At 54.8% G+C, this 19669-nt stretch overlaps 1 protein-coding gene across 2 annotated transcripts in view; it reads left to right on the top strand.

The window, feature by feature from the left end:
- The window catches only part of RGMA (repulsive guidance molecule BMP co-receptor a), a 52960-nt gene that overhangs the window by 29566 nt on the left and 3725 nt on the right, over positions 1 to 19669 (top strand). For both annotated transcript variants that reach the window (XM_049905964.1, XM_049905965.1), the window contains exon 3: positions 13682 to 14187. In XM_049905964.1, the coding sequence (XP_049761921.1) occupies positions 13682 to 14187 (506 nt within the window). The remainder of the gene's footprint in view (positions 1 to 13681; positions 14188 to 19669) is intronic.

The raw sequence follows: 19669 nt of genomic DNA, 5'->3' as shown, positions 1-19669 counted from the left end.
AGACCCCACCCCCATTGCCAAATGAAGCACTCCAAAACTCCTGTTAGGAAATCCTGGCTCCTCTTGGCCAGCCCTCTTTGGAGCATCTAGAATGGAAAGGCCCCACCCTCCTCTCGTTCCCATGGCTTTCGGCACATGCCCCAGGCCCTAGGTCACCCCTTGCCTCCCCATGTTCCACCACCCGCCGCAAACACGCCACACCAAGCCTTATTGGTGAGCAGCCCCCAGGCCTGGCTCATGGATTCCCCAGCTTGAAATGAAATGCCTGCCACTCTGACTCTCCATCAAGGCCCAAGCTCAGTGCTGTTTCCTGGGGTCCATTGCAGACCCTCAACCAGCAGCCCCAGTGATGCCCTTGGCATGTGTTGCCCCAGCGGCTCCCGTTTGCACTTCCTTCCGGCTTCATTGCTTTGTGGGTTTGGATATTTGTCTCCTAAATTGCTAGTTCTATTCTTGAGAGCAGGAGCCCCATTTTCAGCTTCTTTATGTCCATCTCCACCCCACCCAGCACAGGCGCACCCAAAGCATTCCTGGCACCAACAGGACCCTTCGATTTGGGTGTGTGTCTTTGTTTTGATTCTTCTCAATGTACAGAGACCATAACATTTTTTTCCCCAGATACTTCTATTTTTTTCCAAAATAATTTTTTCTGATTATAAAAACAATACCTCATTTTAAATCTAAAGACCAAAAAGGGATAAATAAGAAAATAAAAATCAGCCTCTGAAGGCTGTCAATGATTAACATTTTCATGAACACGCTTCAAGACGTAATACCGTTACATTGTTCTCTCCAAAGTATGACATTTTGAAGGAGATTATTCTGAGTCCCTCCATTTATTAGTATCAGTGTATCAGGTGCCCCAGTAACTGAACATACCACCTCATAAAATCACCCCATCTCCATGAAAATTATCATTTCCATTTTACCGATGAAGAAAGACAGGGTCAGAGAGGTTCTCCGACATCACACATGGCAGAGTCAGCAGTCGAACCCAGACCCCTCTTCTCTTATAACAGATTTTGAATAAACACAGGCATTAAGTTTGCTTTGCAGTATATCTAAGATTTTATCCATTGCATTCAGGTCAACCCTGACTCATAGCGACCCCGTGGGACAGAGTCTGTAGGGTTTCCAGGGCTGTAATCTTTACTGAAGCAGACTGCCACATCTTTCTCCCACAGAGCGGCTAACTTGCAGTTAGCAGCCGGGCACTTAACCACCATGCCACCAGGCTCTTCCTCAAAGACTTTAAGGAGGGGTGGGGGGAAGAAGAAGAAATGAACTTTGGAGTTACGATTGGATAGTGGAATGAAGCGGAACCATATCTTCCATGGATCTAGCCTTTTTGCTCCTTTGAGAGGTCCTCTCTGCTCCCTAGCCATCCTTTGGCTTAGCATTCCAAAGAGGAAGACGCCACCCAGCCACAGGTTGAGAAGACAAGTTGGTAGGACTGTAATGGTGCAAATTTTCCTAAGTCAGATTTATGTCCGTTGGGTTTTGCTTATTTATTCATTTTGTGCACCATTTCCCCCCAAGCAGTCAGAATACCAAGACGCCTATTAAAGTGCTCCGCGGCTCCCAGGTCCCTGCAGAAAGGAGCCCATTATTGCTCCCTGTGCTGAGGAATGTCCTGTGAGCACAGGCTCCTACACGTGTGTGCGCCAGCCGGGCGTGTGCCCAGCTGGCCTGCGTTTGCCCTGCCACCGCGGGAGGAAGGTGGAGGAGGAAGGCCAGCCTGGGGACGGCGGGTGAGGGAGGAAAGCCACTTCAAAGGGGTTCTGACTTGAAGCAGCCAGGCAGATGAGCCCAGGGTTGCTGGAGGCAGAGCCAGGGTGGAAAATTAGCATCTCTAGAGCTGCCTCAGAGGAAAAGGCCAGGCCTCAGAGCAGGACGCTGAATGGGCCCACCTGCAAGCTTCATTTACATTGAAGAGTGGTGTCGTTGCCCACAACCGTCCGGGGTTCTCTACCCTGAAACAGCCTGCGTGGCAACACAGAATCCTGTGCCTGGCCATTGCCATCCATGGCCCACCCCTCTCAGCCGAAGAGACTCTCGGCCCCCTGACTGGCAGTCCGGCTTGCATCCTTGGGCCTGAGGCTGAAGACACGTGCTTTCCAGCAGTCGTCCTGTCCAGCCTGCCATGGATTTGGCCCTCAGTGTTGGGAGCTGGGGGAGGGTGGCCTGTTTGGAAAGCCGAGGTGTGCCCTCTCCCTTGGCACACTGTGTGGTTTCTTGCAGTGACTTGGTGTGTGTGGAGGCTAGAGCGGGCAGCACCCAGGAATCCTGTACAGGAGAGCAGCTTCCCGGAGTGCGGAGCAGGGCCATGCCTCCTGATGTGGCATTTGCTCTCCTCTGCCACACTGGAGGCAGCAGTGACTTAATCTTCTGCTGCCCCAGCCTCCCCAAAACCCATCCTCCGCTTCTTAGATCAACTAAGATTCTCTGAGAAGCATCCTCCTTCTCCTGTAGCCAGTTCCTGGAGGAAACCTCTTAGAAAATTCCAGTGGATTCAAGGGGTGGGAGGCACAATGAGTCATGGACCGGGTCAGTTCTCTGGTGCATTCCTTGGCCAGACCTGGGGGAGAAGTGCCTTTTAGGAAAGGTGATCAGTTCTGGCTGTGGGTAGGTTAAGTAAGGTAGGGTCTGTTGCACCTGGTGAAAAATCCCATCAGTCACCTGGGTGTGTTCCTATCGGTATCTGCCACCAAGCACCTGGATGTTGACACCAAGATGATGGAGTGAGATTCCTGCTGAAGTGATAGAAGCAGGCAGTCTCAGGCACCTCCCCACTCCCAGAGCTTCCAGAGCCACATTTGTCAAGTACTGGCGCTGGGTCCCTTCCCTGCCCTCGCCTAGTTTCAGCGCTAAGGAACAAGGGACAGGAAAGAGGGATGTCACAGCGTGGGTCCATGCTGACTAAGAGCAGGTTGGCCCCCTAGCCTGATGCCCCCTTCCCCCACCTCCCAGGACCCATAGCGTGGCATGTCACTAGGAGGAGAGTATCAGGGCTCTGCTGCCCGGGGGAGGTGGGCCCTACGTGGTTTCAGGTTGCAGCCTGGTATATTCGCAGAGCCAGTCTTTCTTCCTCCCTTCTTCCACCTGCCTTCGCCCTCACTGAAGCCTCTTCCTCCTTTAAGTGACTCCACTTCCTAAAACGGTGTTCTGATCATGCTGTGTACTAACCAAAAAATAGCCAGGGATTCCCCATGATCGACTGGATAAAGTCTCAGTCCCTTAGGCTGGCTTATCAGTTAGGGTCTGGTCAGAAAAACCAGAACCACATGGGGTATTCCCATAGAGGGAAATTAATAGAGGGGGTTGTTAAATGGGAGTTTAAAAAAAAGTTGCCATGGAAGCAACTTTGATGCATGATGACCCCAAATGTGTCAGAGTTAGAACTGAGCTTCATAGGGTTTTCAATGAATGATATTTTAGAAGTAGATGACCACACCTTTCTTCCCACGTGCCTCTGGGTGGACTCCAACCTCTGACCTTTCAGTTAGCAGCTGAGCATGTTAACGTTTGCACCAAGGATTGAAAAGGCAAAGAGGGACCAGTGAGGCACACAGATAACTAAAGCAACTTCCACCATTGGGGCTGGGTGAGCATGGGGAGGAGGAGCTTGAGGAGGGCCCTGTAAGGTGGGGAGGCAGGCTAGTATAGGTACTTCCGAGGGCATGCTGTGCAGAGATGCTGGAGGCTGACACCAAATGCTGCTTTGGACAACGAGGGCCATTGATGGGATAAAAACAGCCATCAGACAGAGGGTGATCTGGTCTCCCTCCTCCAGCCTGGCATTCTCTGCCTAGTGCCCCCTGGTGGTGGAATCTTAACAGGGCACCAGAGACAAAGAAGAAGTGTGGTTTTCTGAGGCCAAGCCCCACAGAGCATAGGAAAGTGGCTTGAAGCTGAGGGACAATTGCTTCATAATGGGCACAGCTGGCATTCAAGGCCTTCATGTCTGGCCCCAAACTCTTGGCCACACCCTCTAAACCAGCACTTCCCGCGACCAGCCCATTTCATTTGTTCTGGAGGCCCCTTGTGCATCCCTGTCCCTGCACCTCTGCCTCATGGCCACACTTCCTGCCCCTGCCATGTCACCTGTCAAATCCTACCTGTCCTTTAAGGCCGGTTGAAATACTACTTCCTGGGTACCCTCCCATCACCTCATTCTTATATGTCTATTATTGTTGTTTACAATTGTTTTGCATTCTAGAAGTTTGTAGACTGACTTGCCGTTAGCTGCCGTCTGGTTGGTCCTCGGCTCGTGGTGATCCCGTATGTTACAGAGCAGAACTGTGCCATAGGGTCTTCTTGGCTGTAATCTTTATGAAAGCAGATCGCCAGGGCTTTATTCCGCAGAGCTACTGGAAGGATTCGAACCTTTGGGTCGGCAGCCGATTGTAAACCACCTGCACCACCCAGGCTCCTCTGGGCTGACTCGACCGGAGCACAAAGACTAACTGGGGCTTGATCTAGGGACAGCCTCAAGCATAGTACCCATCATGTAGTAGAGAGTCCAGAACTTTCTACGAATGACTAAATGCAGGCAGTTACTATGCAAGCCACAGAGCTGCACAAAAACAATGTGGCCCTGGGCCTTGTACTCAAAATGAGCCTTACCCCTTTAAGAGGAGGCAGGTTTGTCTCCCTCCTGGCATACCCCCACCTCTTACCTCCACTCTCTCCCACAAGGCAACCGAAACCTGATCTAATCCCTTTGCACATGGGTAATTTATTGGTCTATTGGGCTTTTCTTGGTGGCAAATTGCATTGTCTTTATTCCAGGGTTCAGGCTCTGGAGCGGCTCACTGCATTCCTAAGACTCCTTTCTCTGGCCGACCGTTCACACCCCCTCGGAGAACATCAAAATAAGTTTTATTGGGCTTCTTTGTTATGCAAACAGGGCGGTGATAATCAGGCTATTATTTGGAAAGATTGGGCTTGATTAACAATTTAAAGGAGGTCTGCAAAAGCAGCAAATGCTGTTCTGGTGCATAAATATTCTCCCCCTGCCTGGGTTGGTGGCGTAGTGGTTAAGTGCTACTAGGGCTGCCAGCCAAGAGGTCGGCAGTTCGAATCCACCAGGCGCTCCTTGGAAACTCTATGGGGCGGTTCTGCTCATAGCAGGTGGTTAACTGGTATGGCCTGGGAGAAGAGCCAAGGCCCAGGCTGTGTGTGGGGCGCGGGGAGTGGGGAGTCCCTGGGAGGTGCAGAGGTGGGGGTACTTAGGACTGAGCTGCCTGAATTGGGAGGGGCCAGCCCTGCCCTGGCAGAGTTTCCGTGCAGTGAAGGCTGGACACCTACCTGTCAGGAGTGCTACAGGGATATGTCCTGCCAGGGGGCCATCCAGAGGTGGATATTGGTGACCTCCTGTGTCCCTCAGTGCTGAGGTTCTAAAATTCCGTGGCACGCTTTGAGAAGGGAAGGTTGTATAGTCGCAGAGTCTAGGGGCCTTGGTGAAGGGGGTTACACAGAGAAGCAGCAAGGTCTGGCCCTCCTTCCACGAGTCAGGAGCAAATGGGGGCATGATTGCCAGGGGCCCCATCTGAACACGGGCACCTTTCACCCTGTGAGGCCTGGGAGCCCCTCCTGTCCTGTAGCCATCGCTAGGACCCCACCTCATGAGCCAGGGCTGGACAGCCCCCAAGAGGCAGTGATCAGAGGGGCCCGCGACCCCCACAGGGTCATCCCACCCCCTCCATGTCCACTCCACTAAATCTCTTGTGGATTTAGAGGGAAGGAGACTCTGGAGGAAGTTCAGAGGTTCCTATTAGTGAGTCCGGGGCCAGGCCACTGTCTGTGTGGGCCTCTGGATTCTCTGTTTCACAGCAGCTCGTCCTGAAAGTGGTAGGCCCCAAGAGGCCTTGGTCAATCCAAACCATGCAGGGACACAGTACCTCATCTCAGCTCTGTTCTAAGGAACATAAAGCTCTCTGCAGACACCTTTGCGCTTTCCTGGGGTGCCTGTGAGGAGAGTGCCTGTGTGATACAGTTAATGCACTTGGATGCTAACAGAAAGGTTGGAGATTCCAGACGTGTCTCGGAAGAAAGGCCTGGTGGTCTGCTTCAGAAGGGTCGCAGCCCTTAAATTCCTGTGGAGCTGTCTGCTCTGAAGCGTGGGGCTGCCATGTGTCAGAATCGACTCGATGGCAGCTGTTTTTTTTCTGTGAAGTGGCGCTCTGGGCAGAGGCAGATTATCCAATAAGCAAGGTAAACACAGGCTTATTGTGCTTACTTACTAATCACATCAAAGTGAAACCCATGTGAAATTTTTCACTACAGATTAGTAAGCAAGCACAGGTAAGCCCGTGTTTACCTTACTTATTGGATAATCCACCCCTGGCTCCAGGTGGCAAGAGTGAGCAGAGGCTGAGAGGCACCTGGCCCAAGGACGTGATCAGTGGGTGAGGTGGAAATGGAAGTTCAAGAGAGCTCAGATTCTCATCAGGTTCTTCAGTCCCTGGGCTCCAAGCACACTGGCTGTCTTGAATCAATCCGGAGGTGGCTGAGGGGCTAGAAGGGGCCTATTTCCCGTCTGCGGTAACCAGGCAGGAGTCATCAGTGTCCACCTGGCAGGGAGGTTGGCTGCCTTTCCGCAAGTCACGTCCCAGCTGACAGGGTGGCTCCCTGTGGGAGGCTGGCTTCCTCTTCCTGCTTGCATGAGGGCCGTGAGATCTATTTCACCTCTCAAACTTTCCTCTTCTTTCTTCCTTGGACACTTGCATCAGAACAGTCCAAGGTTTACTGCCAGGAATTCAAGTCGCATGTTTTTTTTTTAAGGCAATGGCACATAAAAACAAGCCCCTCTGGGATCTCTTTGGCAGGTGACACCACGGCCAACGGGCTTTTCCTTTTGATGCAGGACCAGGTTACATTCAGGTCCCTGACCTCAGGGGGGACTGGGGCCAGTGATTTAGTGGAATGGGTATGGAGGGGACAGGATAACTCTGCGGGGGCCATGAGCCCCTCGGTTCACTGCCCCTTGGGGACTGTCCAGCTCTGGACCCTGAGACCGCTCCCTGTGGTCCCTGAGAAATGACTTTAGGCCAACAGGGCTGGGAGAGCCACATTAGCTCTAAAGAGATGACAGTGGGGACAGGCACACTCAGTTCTGTTTCTCGCTCTGCCCACAGTCCTTGCCTCTTGCAAGCCATCCACCACCCCCACCCCATGATGGGCATCCCTGGGCTTCCTCTTTAACTTTTAGAAAGATTTGAAAGGCCGGGTGGCTGCAAAGTCCCCAAGTGTTTTGGTCAGCTGGGGATACCTGCTGGGTGGGCGGGAAATCGGGGTGGGCCAGTTAGCAGCCTCACCTGCTCTTGGTGGGCTCCAGGCCGGAGGGCTGGGAAGGGATTTGGCGTGTGTGCGTTGCTGAGACCACTGCTGCATCCCTGGAACTGGGCATGGGAAGAGAAACCTCATTAAGCCTTTGGGGGTTGTGGGAGCTGGGTCCTTCTCAGCTGGTGTCCTGGGAGAAAAGCTTGTTGTAAGCACTTTGAGAAGTACAAAAGCAGCCCCAAGGCTGGCGCATTTGAGCCCCAGCTCTGTGGTGGAGGGATCCGGGCTGGCCGCCCCCTCTCAGGGCCTCTGTTTTTGCATCTGTAAAGATGAAGATGAAAATTTCTGCCAGTCCACTCTGGGTAGTTGGTGGGGATCCAATGTTAAAGCAGTTAGTAACCCGCGCAGGGCTCGGCGAGTGCGGGGTGTTGTTCCTGTTATCGTTATTTCTTCTTTGGAGGCCAGGCCGGGCCCATGTGCCTGCTGCCCATGTCGCCTCCACTCCACTCCCCAGACCCGTGTCCCAGTGCAGTCGGGGTTGGAACCCCCTTCCACCATAAGCCCTCGAGGGCAGAGCTCTTGTCTTTGTCCAACTTAGTGTCCCCCGAGAACACCCGGGCTGGGCCTGGTGTGGAGTATGTGGAACCATAGCGAAGGGAGAGGAGAAAACAGCTTGGGGTTGGAGAGCTGGGGTTTGCATCCTGCCTCTATCAGGGCACCGGGGGGTGCTATTGAGTGCCTCTAGGCCTTAGTTCCCCCGTCTGTTGAATGGGAATAACAAGTCGTAAGGCTGTCACAGGGGCTGAAGGAGACACATGTGAAATGTCTGGCCCATAGTAAGTACTTAGCCCACATACCCCCCCAGCCCCACGACTACCAGTTGCTGCTGTGAGTCAACTGTAGCTCACAGCGACCCCGTGTGTCAGTAGAACTGTGCTCCACAGGGTTCTCAATGGCTGATTTCTTGAAAGTAGATCACCTGGCCTTTCTTCAGAGGCACCTCTGAGTGGACTCAAACCTCCAACCTTTTAGTTGGCAGCTGAGCACTTGAACTGTTGGCAGCACCCCGGACCTCCAAGATGGGAAATGGAGTTCATGAAGTTGAGTAAACCTGGCTCTTTGGCCTCCAGCCAAATGAACCTCTCCTTGGAGGCTGTCAGCTTTTGTAGAGGAGACTTGGGAGGGCCCTGAGCGGGGAGAGGCAAAGCTTTTCCCTCCCATGAAAGTGAGGTGGAGGGTGAGATGGTGGGGTGAAACCATCCTGGGTGCCCCAGACAGGTCCTGACCCTGATCTCCAGTGAGCTGCATGTAGGGACAGGGCATGTGCCTGTGGTGGTCAGTGGATTGAAGGAGCTGCCCATAAGCCACTGATCAGGGAGGCAGAGGGGGACTTCCTGGGCTGGAGCTCCCACCCACACTCTCTTCCCACCCTTATCTGTGACATCTAACCTCGGAACTCACAGGGGCTGGTGAGCACTTGTTTCCCTTTGAGACCTTTGTCAGGGACCCCATTTGTTGAGGGCCCACTGGGCCTCAGGCCTGCTGCATACTTATCCTCAGCAACCCTAGGAGGTGGAGCTTCTGTCTCTACGGATAAGGAAACTGAATGACGCCAGGTGGGCAAGCGATTTGCCCAAGTACCTACAGCTATTAGTTGGTGACAGAGTGAGACTTGGAACCAGATCCCTCCCTTTAGTGCCCACTCCACCCACCACCCCATGCAGTGGCCCTCTCCATGGTCAATGTCTTCTTTGAACCTCTTTGTTTTTGACCCGGTCCTGAATGATAACATCAGAACATTCTCCAGACAGCTGAGAATGGGATCAGCAGACCTTAGGAGACATAGGTGGAGAAAGGAGGTCACCTCTTGGCTGGAGGCTGGGGAGGGAAGGCCCTGGTCTCAGAGTACAAGGGAGCCAGAAGGGTGGCCTCTGTTGCCCCCTGTGGCTGGTGGGCGGAGCTGCCATGCCTGGCCTGGTGCATGGCCTTCTTCCTACCTGTGGACTCTGACGGAGGGGAGATCGGTGGAAAAGCCTTGTCCCTGAGCATTGGCCGTAAGGCAGCTGTGTCCCCGCAGGGTTTGCTCCTGGGGAGAGCTGTCTCCTCTCACCATCCATTCCACCTGCAGCCCCCTCCTCCTCTGACCCATCACCACCAGCCTCCTTCCCACCCCAGAGGGAATTTCTGTCTATCTGCCAGGGATGTACACACTCCAGACTGGCTGGGCTCCAGGAGATCCTAACTTGTGACTACTGAAAAGAAATGACTTGAACTCGAAAGCTTCACTACTCAAAGTGTGGTCTGTGGGCCGTACAGGGGCCTCCCCTGGGAGCTTGATAGAAACACAGACTCTCAGGCCCACCAGGACTGGCTGAGTCAGAACCACCTGCCTTTTAATAAGATCACAGGAAACATTGACGCTGAGAAGTGCTGAGTGTTAACAGCCACGTCTGTGTGCGGGCAGATCCTGCTCATGACCCCAGGGCATGGGAAGGACCCCTTTGGGCACCTGGGTGTGATTTCAGTTGTGCCCTTCAGACTCATGGGCTGCAGAAGCTGGGGCGCTGCTGCGAGCCAGTTTTCAAGGCCTTGAAGATAGAAATCGCAGCTATGCCTCCCCCGTGAAAGTGTAAGGACCTGTGGAGTCGCCCACTTGGGGGATACAGCCACACACGGGGTCAGGAGTGGGACACCCCGTATATCCTATATCCTGTGTGTAGGCTGACCCTGTCCTGCACACCACTGCAGACCCTGGCTTTCAAGTCTTCTCTCCACCCTGTGAGCTCCACCTGGAGAGATGACTGCTGGGAACCAGGCCCCTGGAGTCTAAGCCAGAGGGACGGTGTGTGTGCACACCACAGGCCTCCTGGGTGATAGGGGCTCTCAGTGTTGCTGGGTTGAGGGGGGCAGTCTGCAGGGAAAGGTTGAGCTCACCTGTCATGGAGTCTGCCCTGGAACCAAGCACAGGATGGCCAGCAGAGGGAACCGGAAATGCTGTAGATTGGTCTTGCTGGCTCTTGGGTCCCAGGGGCTGGATTTGAATCCTGCCTGAGCTCCTTCCTAGCAGTGAGGCCTTGGGCAAGGAAGTTAGCTCTTCTGAGCCTGGCTGCCCTCCTCTGAGATGTGGGAACGGCAGTAGTGTCTGCCCACTGGGTACTGGGAGGATTGCATGCCCGTAGCACGGTGCCTGGAACAGAGTGAGCGAGCCGTGATGCAGGTACGGTGACCCCACATTGGCACCAGGGGAGTTGGAAGGCCAGTGCAGCTTGGGCTTGTGTTGCACAGAGTTCAGTGTACATGGACAGGAAAGTCCTCTCTCTTCATATGGCCCTCGTGGGGGCTGGAGGTAGGCCAGAGCCAGGGTACAAACAGGGTTCCCCCTGCTGGTGGGCCAGGGGCAGAGCAGAGGAGGCCGGCCAATTAGCACAAGGCCTGTGTTCCTTCTGGGCGATTCTCTTTGATATCCATTATCTCCATAATCCTAAGAAAGCTGAATCGCAGGTCAGCACATACCGCTCCCAGCGTTAATGGGGCTGCCAGAATGGGCATTGTGTGAAGGCCGCTGGCCCCAGAGAGGAGGGGTGGATAGCCACAGCCGCGAGTCCCTTAGTACTTTGTTCTTGCTGTTGTTGGGTGCCGTCGAGTGGATTTTTGACTCATAGTGACCCCATGTGACAGAGTAGAAGTGCCTCATAGGGCCTTTCTAGGCTGTAATCTTTATGGAAGCAGATGGCCTACAAGAGTTTATTCAGCACAGTGCCCCCTCACGTCATGTACACCACCTCCCCCCGAGGGGCTTCCTTCCTCACCCAGACCACACTCACCATTTGGTAGCCCACAGGCAAGTAGGGCTCTTGGGTGTCTTCTTTCAGTTGGGGAACCTGAAGACCCAGGGCAAGAGGAGCTTGTAGCTGCCTTGTGAGGGAGACGTGTACTCGAGAGCAGCCTCTGGGTGAGGCGGCCTCAAGGCACTCCCCCCACAGCCACACGAGTGACCTGCAGAACTGTCACCCTCTGACTCTTCTTCACGTGCTCCAGTTCTTTAAGTCACACACGGCTTCACTTTGAAAAAACGTATGAAAAGGGAACATGTGTGACACTTCTATCCCATCTGTTTTCTTCTAATACACGTTTTCATTGTTGGGAGCTAATAAGTGCTCACAAGTGATACCACAAGCCAAATACTTGTTTGGGCTTTTTTTGTTTTTTACTTACGAAGAATTTGAAAAGCAAGCAGAATGGTCTGATCAACCTCCAAGTAGCTGTCACCCAGACCCAGCAGTTATCAGCTCAGCTAGTTGATAATTATCAACTAGTCTTGTCTCATTCACACCCCCACAACCCCATTTTGTTTAACAGCTTTATAGAAGTATAGTTGTTTTTTTTTTAAATTGTGGTAAAATACATAAAACAAAAAAATCTAACCATTTCTAAGTATACAATTCACTGATATTAATTACATTCTGGAAACCCTGGCAGTATAGTGGTTAAGAGCTACGGCTGCTAACCAAAACGTCGGCAGTCCAAATCCACCAGGTGCTCCTTGGAAACCCTATGGGGCAATTCTGCTCCATCGTATAGGGTTACTATGAGTCGGAATCGACTCAACAACAGTGGGGTAATGGGTAATTACATTCTTCATTTTGTGCAGCCATCACCTCTGTCCCTTTCCAAATGGTTTTCACCACCTGGAACTCAGCGCCCCTTAAACAATAACTCCATTCCCCCACCCCTCAGCCCCTGGTAACCGCTGATCGACTTTTGCCTCTCTGCACATTTGCCTATTCTAGCTATTTTCTAATACACATTTAAATAAATAACTTCTTAAATTAAAATATATATATATATATTCACCAGTTACCACCTGAAATGACCGTGTTTGCTCACAGTGTTACAAACACAAGTTGTGTTTCAGGAAGTGCAGCCATAGGGGAAAAGCCTGGATTTCAGAACAAGGCCAGCCTAAGGCCTGGCTTCCCTAGACATGGTGTGGACTCAGGCAGGCATTTCAGCTCCCTCAGGTGTATTCAGGAGAGCGCTGCCTGCCCACCTGTGGAGGCAGGAGAGCACCATGAGACTACCCAGCACAGACCCCACAGCCCCCAGCAGGGCTTCCACAGGGCAGCCGTTGGATGGTGAAGTGCTCTAGTGCTCTTTTGTTGGCCTGCCCTCAAATGGTTCTCTCTGGCTTTACTTTTAACTCAGTTTTATAGATAAAAAGCCAGTGCCAGAGAAACAGTTTGGTTTGTCCAAGGTCACAAGCCTTCTGGCCCAGCCAATAGCAGCAGGGGTTGCGGCCTCAGAGCCTGGGCCTCCCAGCGGGTCCTCCAGCCCCTTTGCTCCTCAACCTGTACAAAAACCTGCTTCTCCTGCCCATCTGCCTGCCTAGCCACTTGTGGTCATTATGGGCTGTGCCGAAGAATCCAGAAGGCCAGGAAAGGGTAGGCTCCACGTGCCTAGGTACAAGATTTGGGTTGTGTTACAGCCCAGTGTTCTCCGTCACAGTCATTTTGGCTAATTATCATGAAGGTTTCAAAGCTTGTGAATGGCTTTTTGAAAAAACACAATTTAAAGGAGATCTGAGGTTGCTTCCCAGTTTGCTTTCCTGAACAGGTTAGAGAGCTACAGGAACGAAGAGAGAAGCCAGCCACACTCCACAGACGAGGTGACTGGAGCCAGGCCCTTGTGACGAGTGCTAATATAATAATCATAGCAGCCAGCATTCATTGAGCTGTCGCTGTGTGCCAGGTGCTGTCCTCAGTCCCTTAGATGTGATAACTAATTTAACACTCAACCACCTTGTATGGTAAAAATGGTAGGTACCATTAAAAAAAAAAAAACCCAGTGCCGTCGAGTCGATTCCGACTCATAGTGACCCTATAGGACAGACTAGAACTGTACTATTACCATCCGATTTTCCAGATGAGTACAGTGTGGCACAGACGAGTTTAAGTAATTTACACAGGGTCACACAGTGGCAGAGCTATGGACACACACATAAAAATGGGGCTTGGCTTCAGTGCCAGAGGTTTGTTGGTTTTGCCAAAATTCTCAAGGGTGGCCCCAAAAGTGTCAACAGACATAGAAAGCCTGAGAGTGGCCTGTCAGATCCCTCAGCCGAGCTTCCCTGAAGCACTGACCCGCACCTCTTCCTCGCAGGTGGGGAGCTGCTGGAGGGCCCACGGCTAGCCCTTTCAGCACCTTTGATTAGAGAAGGGCGCCCTGTCCGCAGTTCACCTGCAGGAAACGTCTCACATCCAATATGCAGACATGTGGCTGGGGCCACCTTAGATGAGGGGCCCTGTTGTCACGCACGCCTGCAACCCTGGTCCGTGGAGGGGCACAAGAGCTCTGGGGTGACGCTGTCGTGACGCTGTGTCTGTGCCTCTCTCCACAGCCACCTTGCCGTGCAAGATCCTCAAGTGCAACTCTGATTTCTGGAGTGCCACATCAGGCGGCCACTCGGAGGACGCCCCCGAGTTCTGCACGGCCCTGCGCGCGTACGCCTACTGCACGCGGCGCACGGCCCGCACCTGCCGGGGCGACCTGGCCTACCACTCGGCAGTCCATGGCATAGAGGACCTCATGAGCCAGCACAACTGCTCCAAGGATGGCCCGACCTCGCAGCCGCGCCTGCGCACGCTCCCGCCGGCGGGGGACAGCCAGGAGCGCTCTGACAGCCCCGAGATCTGCCACTATGAGAAGAGCTTCCACAAGCACTCAGCTGCCCCCAACTACACGCACTGTGGCCTCTTCGGGGATCCGCACCTCAGGACTTTCACAGACCGCTTCCAGACCTGCAAGGTGCAGGGCGCCTGGCCGCTCATCGACAACAATTACCTGAACGTGCAGGTTACCAACACACCCGTGCTGCCCGGTTCCGCCGCCACCGCCACCAGCAAGGTAAGCGTGAGGGTGACGCTGGGCAGCCCTGCAGGTCACAGCACCCAGGCGTTGCTGTCACAAGGGCCCAGTCACAGCCCCCGGGTGCCTTCTGCACCTACTATGTTTGTATTTCTCAGTAAATAGGAAAATTATTCAGAAAGGAATGTTCTGGAAATTCTGCCATGGGATAAACCAACCTGGAGCCACCTCTACATGTTGGGTGTTTTTCAATTTACTGGACACAGCCAACTAAAGGATTATGAAATCAATATTCTGGTGCCAGAAACGTGCATGTGTATGTGTGTTTATGTGTATGTGTATATTCCTTTGTTTTTTGTTTGTTATAGTAGGACAAGATAGCATAGGAGTCCCTGGGTGGATTTAGCACTCAGCTACTAACCGAAAGTTTGTGGTTTGAATCTACCCAGAGGTGCCTCAGAAGAAAGGCCTGGCCATCTGCTTCTGAAAGGTCACAGCCACGAAAACCTTAAGTCGTGCAGTTCTACTCTGAAACACATGGGGTCACCACAGGTTGGGATGCTTCGATCATTGCCCTCGAAGACCTTACTGTCTAGTTGGAGCGAATGCCATGCTTGGAAGTGGCCCAGCCTTCCTGCTGGGTACTGTAGTGCTGCCTGGTAGCTCTTACTTTTGGCTGCACATTTAAAAACCGAAGGAGGTTTTAGAGTATAGTGATTCTGGGTCCTACCCCCCAGACTGTTTGAAACCAAATCTCGGGGGGGGGGGGGGTCAGCCTTGTGTTATCTAAGCCCCCAGTGGTTCTGCTGCTTTGTGGGTTGGGAAAGACCAGTCCAAGGCCCAGGCTGCAGGGACCAGTCTGATTCTTCGTCTCTTTGATGTGCACAGGCACTTGAGAGGAGGCAGCCCCAAAGCAGAGAGGGCTGTGGGTGTCTGGGGATGGGGGAAGATGGAATGGAGGAGAGACGGAGAAGCACCTTGACTGAGCACCTCCAGGGCCGCCCACGCACCTCCCTCCTTCTCCCTCGGAGCAGCCTGGCCTGGCTCAGGCAGCACCATTTGTGACAGATGCAGAGCCTGAGGCTCCGAGGGGCGCAGCAACCTGCCCAAGGTGCAGTCAGCCAGCAGCGTTGAGCTAGGGCTCAGCCTGGGGCTCTGTGAGTCCAAGCCCGGTGCCTTCTCATGCATCACCTGGCAGTTCAGTTCTGGAGCCCTAGGTGCTGCTGAGAGCCTGCCATTTTGTAATCCCAGAGGCTTCAGCGTCTGGGCAGCAGGAATCAAGTCCTCACGGGGCCACAGCAGGAGGCAGCCGTGGCCCGCAACCCAGGCAGTGGGGCCTCTCCAGGCCTTTGCCCATCCACTTCTGAGGAAGGGTCCCCACTGACCTCATATTCAGACCCACCCAGAGGAGGCTGGTGGGCTCCAGAGTCCAGGCGATGAGGACACGTCTCCCTCCTCAGTGCACCCCTAGCCCTGCCCACCACAGTCCATGGGTTCCAGGCTGGCAAGAGGGAAGGTGCAGCCCATCCACAGCCACTAGTGGCCCTGGGCTTATTTTCCACGGACCAGCGTGTTAGAAGGCAGTGTGTCACCAGTGCCAGTCTGGTCCACGAGGGTGTTTCCATCTCTTCCTGACCCTCCACACCTCAAAGTACACTGTGAAATGGACCTGCCAGCAAGGAAAATGCTCAAGTCCCTGCTGCTTCTCTCTGTTCCGATGGCCCTCACATACACCCAGGGGGTCTCTCTCCTAGGCCGCCCAGCTTGGGAGAAAATAAGCAGGCTCTTTGTCCAGTGGACGCCCTCACAGGCCCTCAGCGCCCGGCTGCATGTGGGGCCTGCCCAGGGCAGCAGACGTGTGGCCAGCACCTCTCCACCTGCTGCCCCTCCTAGCCCTCCACAGTCCAAGGGGCCTGCTACAAGGACCCAGCCTCCTTCCCTGAGGGTCCTGCACCTACCTACCCTCCCCCCCTAGAGCCAAGGTAAATGAATATAGGGAGCCTGAGGCTGCAGCTTCTAAAGCCAGCAGCAGACTCTGCTTGGGAAGTGCCCTGGCCTCCCGTGACATCCTGAGGGCTGGCAAGGGAGGGGAGTCTGAGGGCGGGAGAGGGACCTGGACCCCAGGTGGCCTGCCCCTCCCAACCCAGGGCGGCATGGGCACCTAATGTGCCCAAAGAGCCAGGCCACGTGTCTGTGTGGAGTTGCGATTTGCTGGTCAGCAAGGCAGGGCTGCTGCCCGTTGACTGGGGGTCACAGGTCGAGCGGGAGCCTCCCCACTTCCTGGGCAGCACAGTGTTGGGCCCTGCAGCTTGCGCCTGCACTTAGGACACCTGCCATACCCCAGCCCCCCGCAGACCACACCAGGCCCATAAGCCCAGGGATGCTGTCAAAAATCCAAGTGAATTAACCATTCACTCATTGACTCGGGTGTGTCACTCATTTCACTTGGCCAGCATTTTTGGAACACCTGCTCTGTTCAGCTCACTGCTGGGTACTGTGGGAGGCAGAGGATGGCAGAACCTGCCCTCTGAGCAGGGTGGCCGGCAGGGAGTGGGTTCCAGAAGGATGCAGGGTGCATAGCAGAGCCTGGCTGGCCCAATCCCTCTCAGCGCAGACCGTGGACGACCTCTGCTGCTCTTTGCTGAGAGCTCAGTGGCCTGCCATCATCCGATCAACCAGGAGGCAGGTGCGGCCCTACCAGAGGCCAGAACTGAGGCCAGACGCGGGGCCCATGGTACACCCTTGGCCTGCCCCTGCCTGTTCTTTCAGGCCATACTCAGGTGTCTCTGTTGGTTCAGCAACTTACACACGTGTCCATCTCTGTGCTGGCCATTGTGCTCCCTTCCCGCAGCCCTCGGGCAAATGGACAACAAAGACCAGCTAAGGGGTGTGCTGTGAGTCACATCAAAGATGTGCTGAAACCCGTGTGAAATTGTGCACTACAGATAGTAAATAAACACCCACCAGTGAGCTCATGCATACCTTGCTTACTGGTTGATCTGCCCCTGGCTGTGACAGGTGCTGTTTGACAGATGCTGAGATCCTTCCGGGGCCCCAGTTCTGCCAGGGCACTGGGGAAGGCTCCTAGGAGTTCTTCATGGAGCTCGGCCCTGAAGGACATGGGCCAGCAGGGGCCCCAGGTAGAAGAGATGGGAGGAGGCAGCAGGGAGCCAGGCAGGGCGTTAGAGAGCAGCCCAGAGCCTCGGGGAGCAAGGAGCTGGTGTGCCTGGGGCAGTGGGCCCAGGACCCACAGGCAGGGCCCAGGAAGCCAAGGGGCTTTTATCTCCAAGGTGATAGTGCTGCTATGGCTTTTGTCACCCCCACGGGGTGCCCAGACTCCTGTGCTCACCTGACTGCCCCCCGCTTCATTCCCGTCAGCTGGGCAGACCCCACCTCCACCCTGCCTGCAGGGCTCCACTGCATGCCGGCCCCTTCCCGGCTGCCCAGAGCATGTCCACCCTGCCTGACCCTTACCCTTGACCTCACAGCCCTGCAGCCATGAGCTTGGCCTTCTCAGATGGACGCTCTGTGTGGATGAGGCCTGACCCACACACCTGGAGTCTTCCCCTCCCCTGCCCCATAAGGCCTCACCCAGGGCCCTCTGCTCATTTCCCGTGAGACTGGCATTATCCAGCTCGCTGGCCACTCTGTCCTGGTGGACAGTCAAGGGTCAGCACTTTCCAGCTTCCCGCCCCCTAGGCCTGGCTTCTGTTGGTGCTTGTCCAGATGGAGCGGGAAGGTGCCAGGATCACCCCCTGCTGAGTGCCCAGCCCCCATGCTTACACCTGAGCGTCTCCCTCTTCCCAGCCGTGCTACTTACACTTTACAGGAGAGGAGCCTAAGGTGCAGGAGGTCTCTCAGCCTCCAGGCCCTGTCCCCCCTTTTCCTCTTTGCCCAAGCCCTTCCCAGGCTGTCACACTACGTAAATCCTCTCCTTCCCCAGGCCTCTCCTGGGCTGGGAGCTCCAGCTTTTGAACTGCCCTGTTCCCTTGTGTCCCCAGCTTCTAGCATGGGGCCTGGCCTAGTGGTGGGCTCAGTACATAGCTGTAGATGAGGCCTGGGCCCTGCCTCGTGCCCAGCCCCGTGCCCAGCCCAGTGGAGAGAGCTGCAGCCTGGCGGATGGTGGTGAGCCCCTGGGGGCAGTGCAGGCAGGGGTGGCAGCCACGCCTGTGGACGCGTTGGCAGCACGCCGCCTGGCTTTCGACAGGCCCCCTTCATGCTGTTACTTGTGGTTGACTCCCTGGCACTGGTGCCAAGAACAGTCAGGCAGCCTGTCAGCCTTCCAGAAGGCTGTCTCCACTAGCGATGGCGGTTAGAGTCAAAACCAGCCTTTCCTGTTCCAGGGAGACGGATGGGACTTGGAAAGCAGGGCTCCCCTCTCACCCCGTGTCTGTGTGGCCCTGCACAGCAGGGCAGGGACACCAGAGTCTGTCTTCCCTCTCCCTCTCCCCAAATGGCAGGACCACCCACTACCCAGACCACCCTGGCTGGGCCCACCTCCCAGCCCCCGCCACAGGCAGCCCCCACATCAGGGGCTGGGGGAGCAGCTGGATGGAGAGGAGAAGGAAGCCTGAGGCTGAACCATATGAAGCTGCCATTTTTTATCTGTCAGAGATGGCAGAATAGCAGCAATTTCACGTGGTCCAGTACTTAGGGCTCCAAGCTGGAGGGAGAGGCTGTAGCCACCTGAGACAGCCCACAGCCAGCCGGGACCAGGTCTGTGCAGGGGTGGCTCAGCCCTCCCTGGGAGGGAGACAAGGAAATGGAGTCTGTGCCCCAGGCATGGCAGGGCCCCCCAGTTTAGTGCTTGGTCCACCCCAACAGCACCTCCACGGCCCCCGGCTTAAGAGGCAGTCCCCCCTCCCTGCAAGAAGGTTGGTCCCCTTCAGCAAGCAGAACGTGCCCCTCGCAGGCTGGCGCACCCGCCCGGCTCCCAGCATCACAAGACTTCTGGGGTTATAATGTCTTTTGAAATCTGAAGGAAAAAAAACTAATATAATCCAACCTGGATTGGATTGGTCTTTATATCAACACAGTTGTCAAATATAATTTATGATATTTCCGTTGGAGGAAAGGGCCCATGAAGGCAAAAGTGCTTGAAGCCCTGAAAAGTCATACTGCAGCCCTGCCCCCTTGCTGAGTTCCTCCCACCCCTGCCTCTCCAACTAACTGGGTTGTCATGGGGGACTTTCCTCAGAAGCTCTGGCTCAGGGTCTTCTTGCCTTCTTGGCTTTTCTGATGGTCCCTGGCCCCTCATGCACTGGGCACCCCCTGGCCTGCCAGCACTCACCACCTCGTCACCCCTAAGTTTTACGCTGATGTGGAGACCCCCAGAGCAGAGACGACAGAGCCGGGACACCTCCAGCCAGGCTCTCATTACCCTATCGGGTTGCTCACACTAGACCTTTATGCAGCCCTTTCCTTGTCCTTGGATCTGTCCTTTAGTACCTCCTCCTGAGGCCACTCCCTGCCAGGCCTTGCCCTCAGCCTCCTGAGTCGCTGGAGGACAGCAGAGTTCATA

Source organism: Elephas maximus, chromosome 13, assembly GCF_024166365.1.
Source record: "Elephas maximus indicus isolate mEleMax1 chromosome 13, mEleMax1 primary haplotype, whole genome shotgun sequence".
NCBI classification, from domain to species: Eukaryota; Metazoa; Chordata; class Mammalia; order Proboscidea; family Elephantidae; genus Elephas; species Elephas maximus.
Note: the sequence above shows the minus strand (reverse complement) of the source record. Positions and strands in the feature narration are given on the sequence as shown.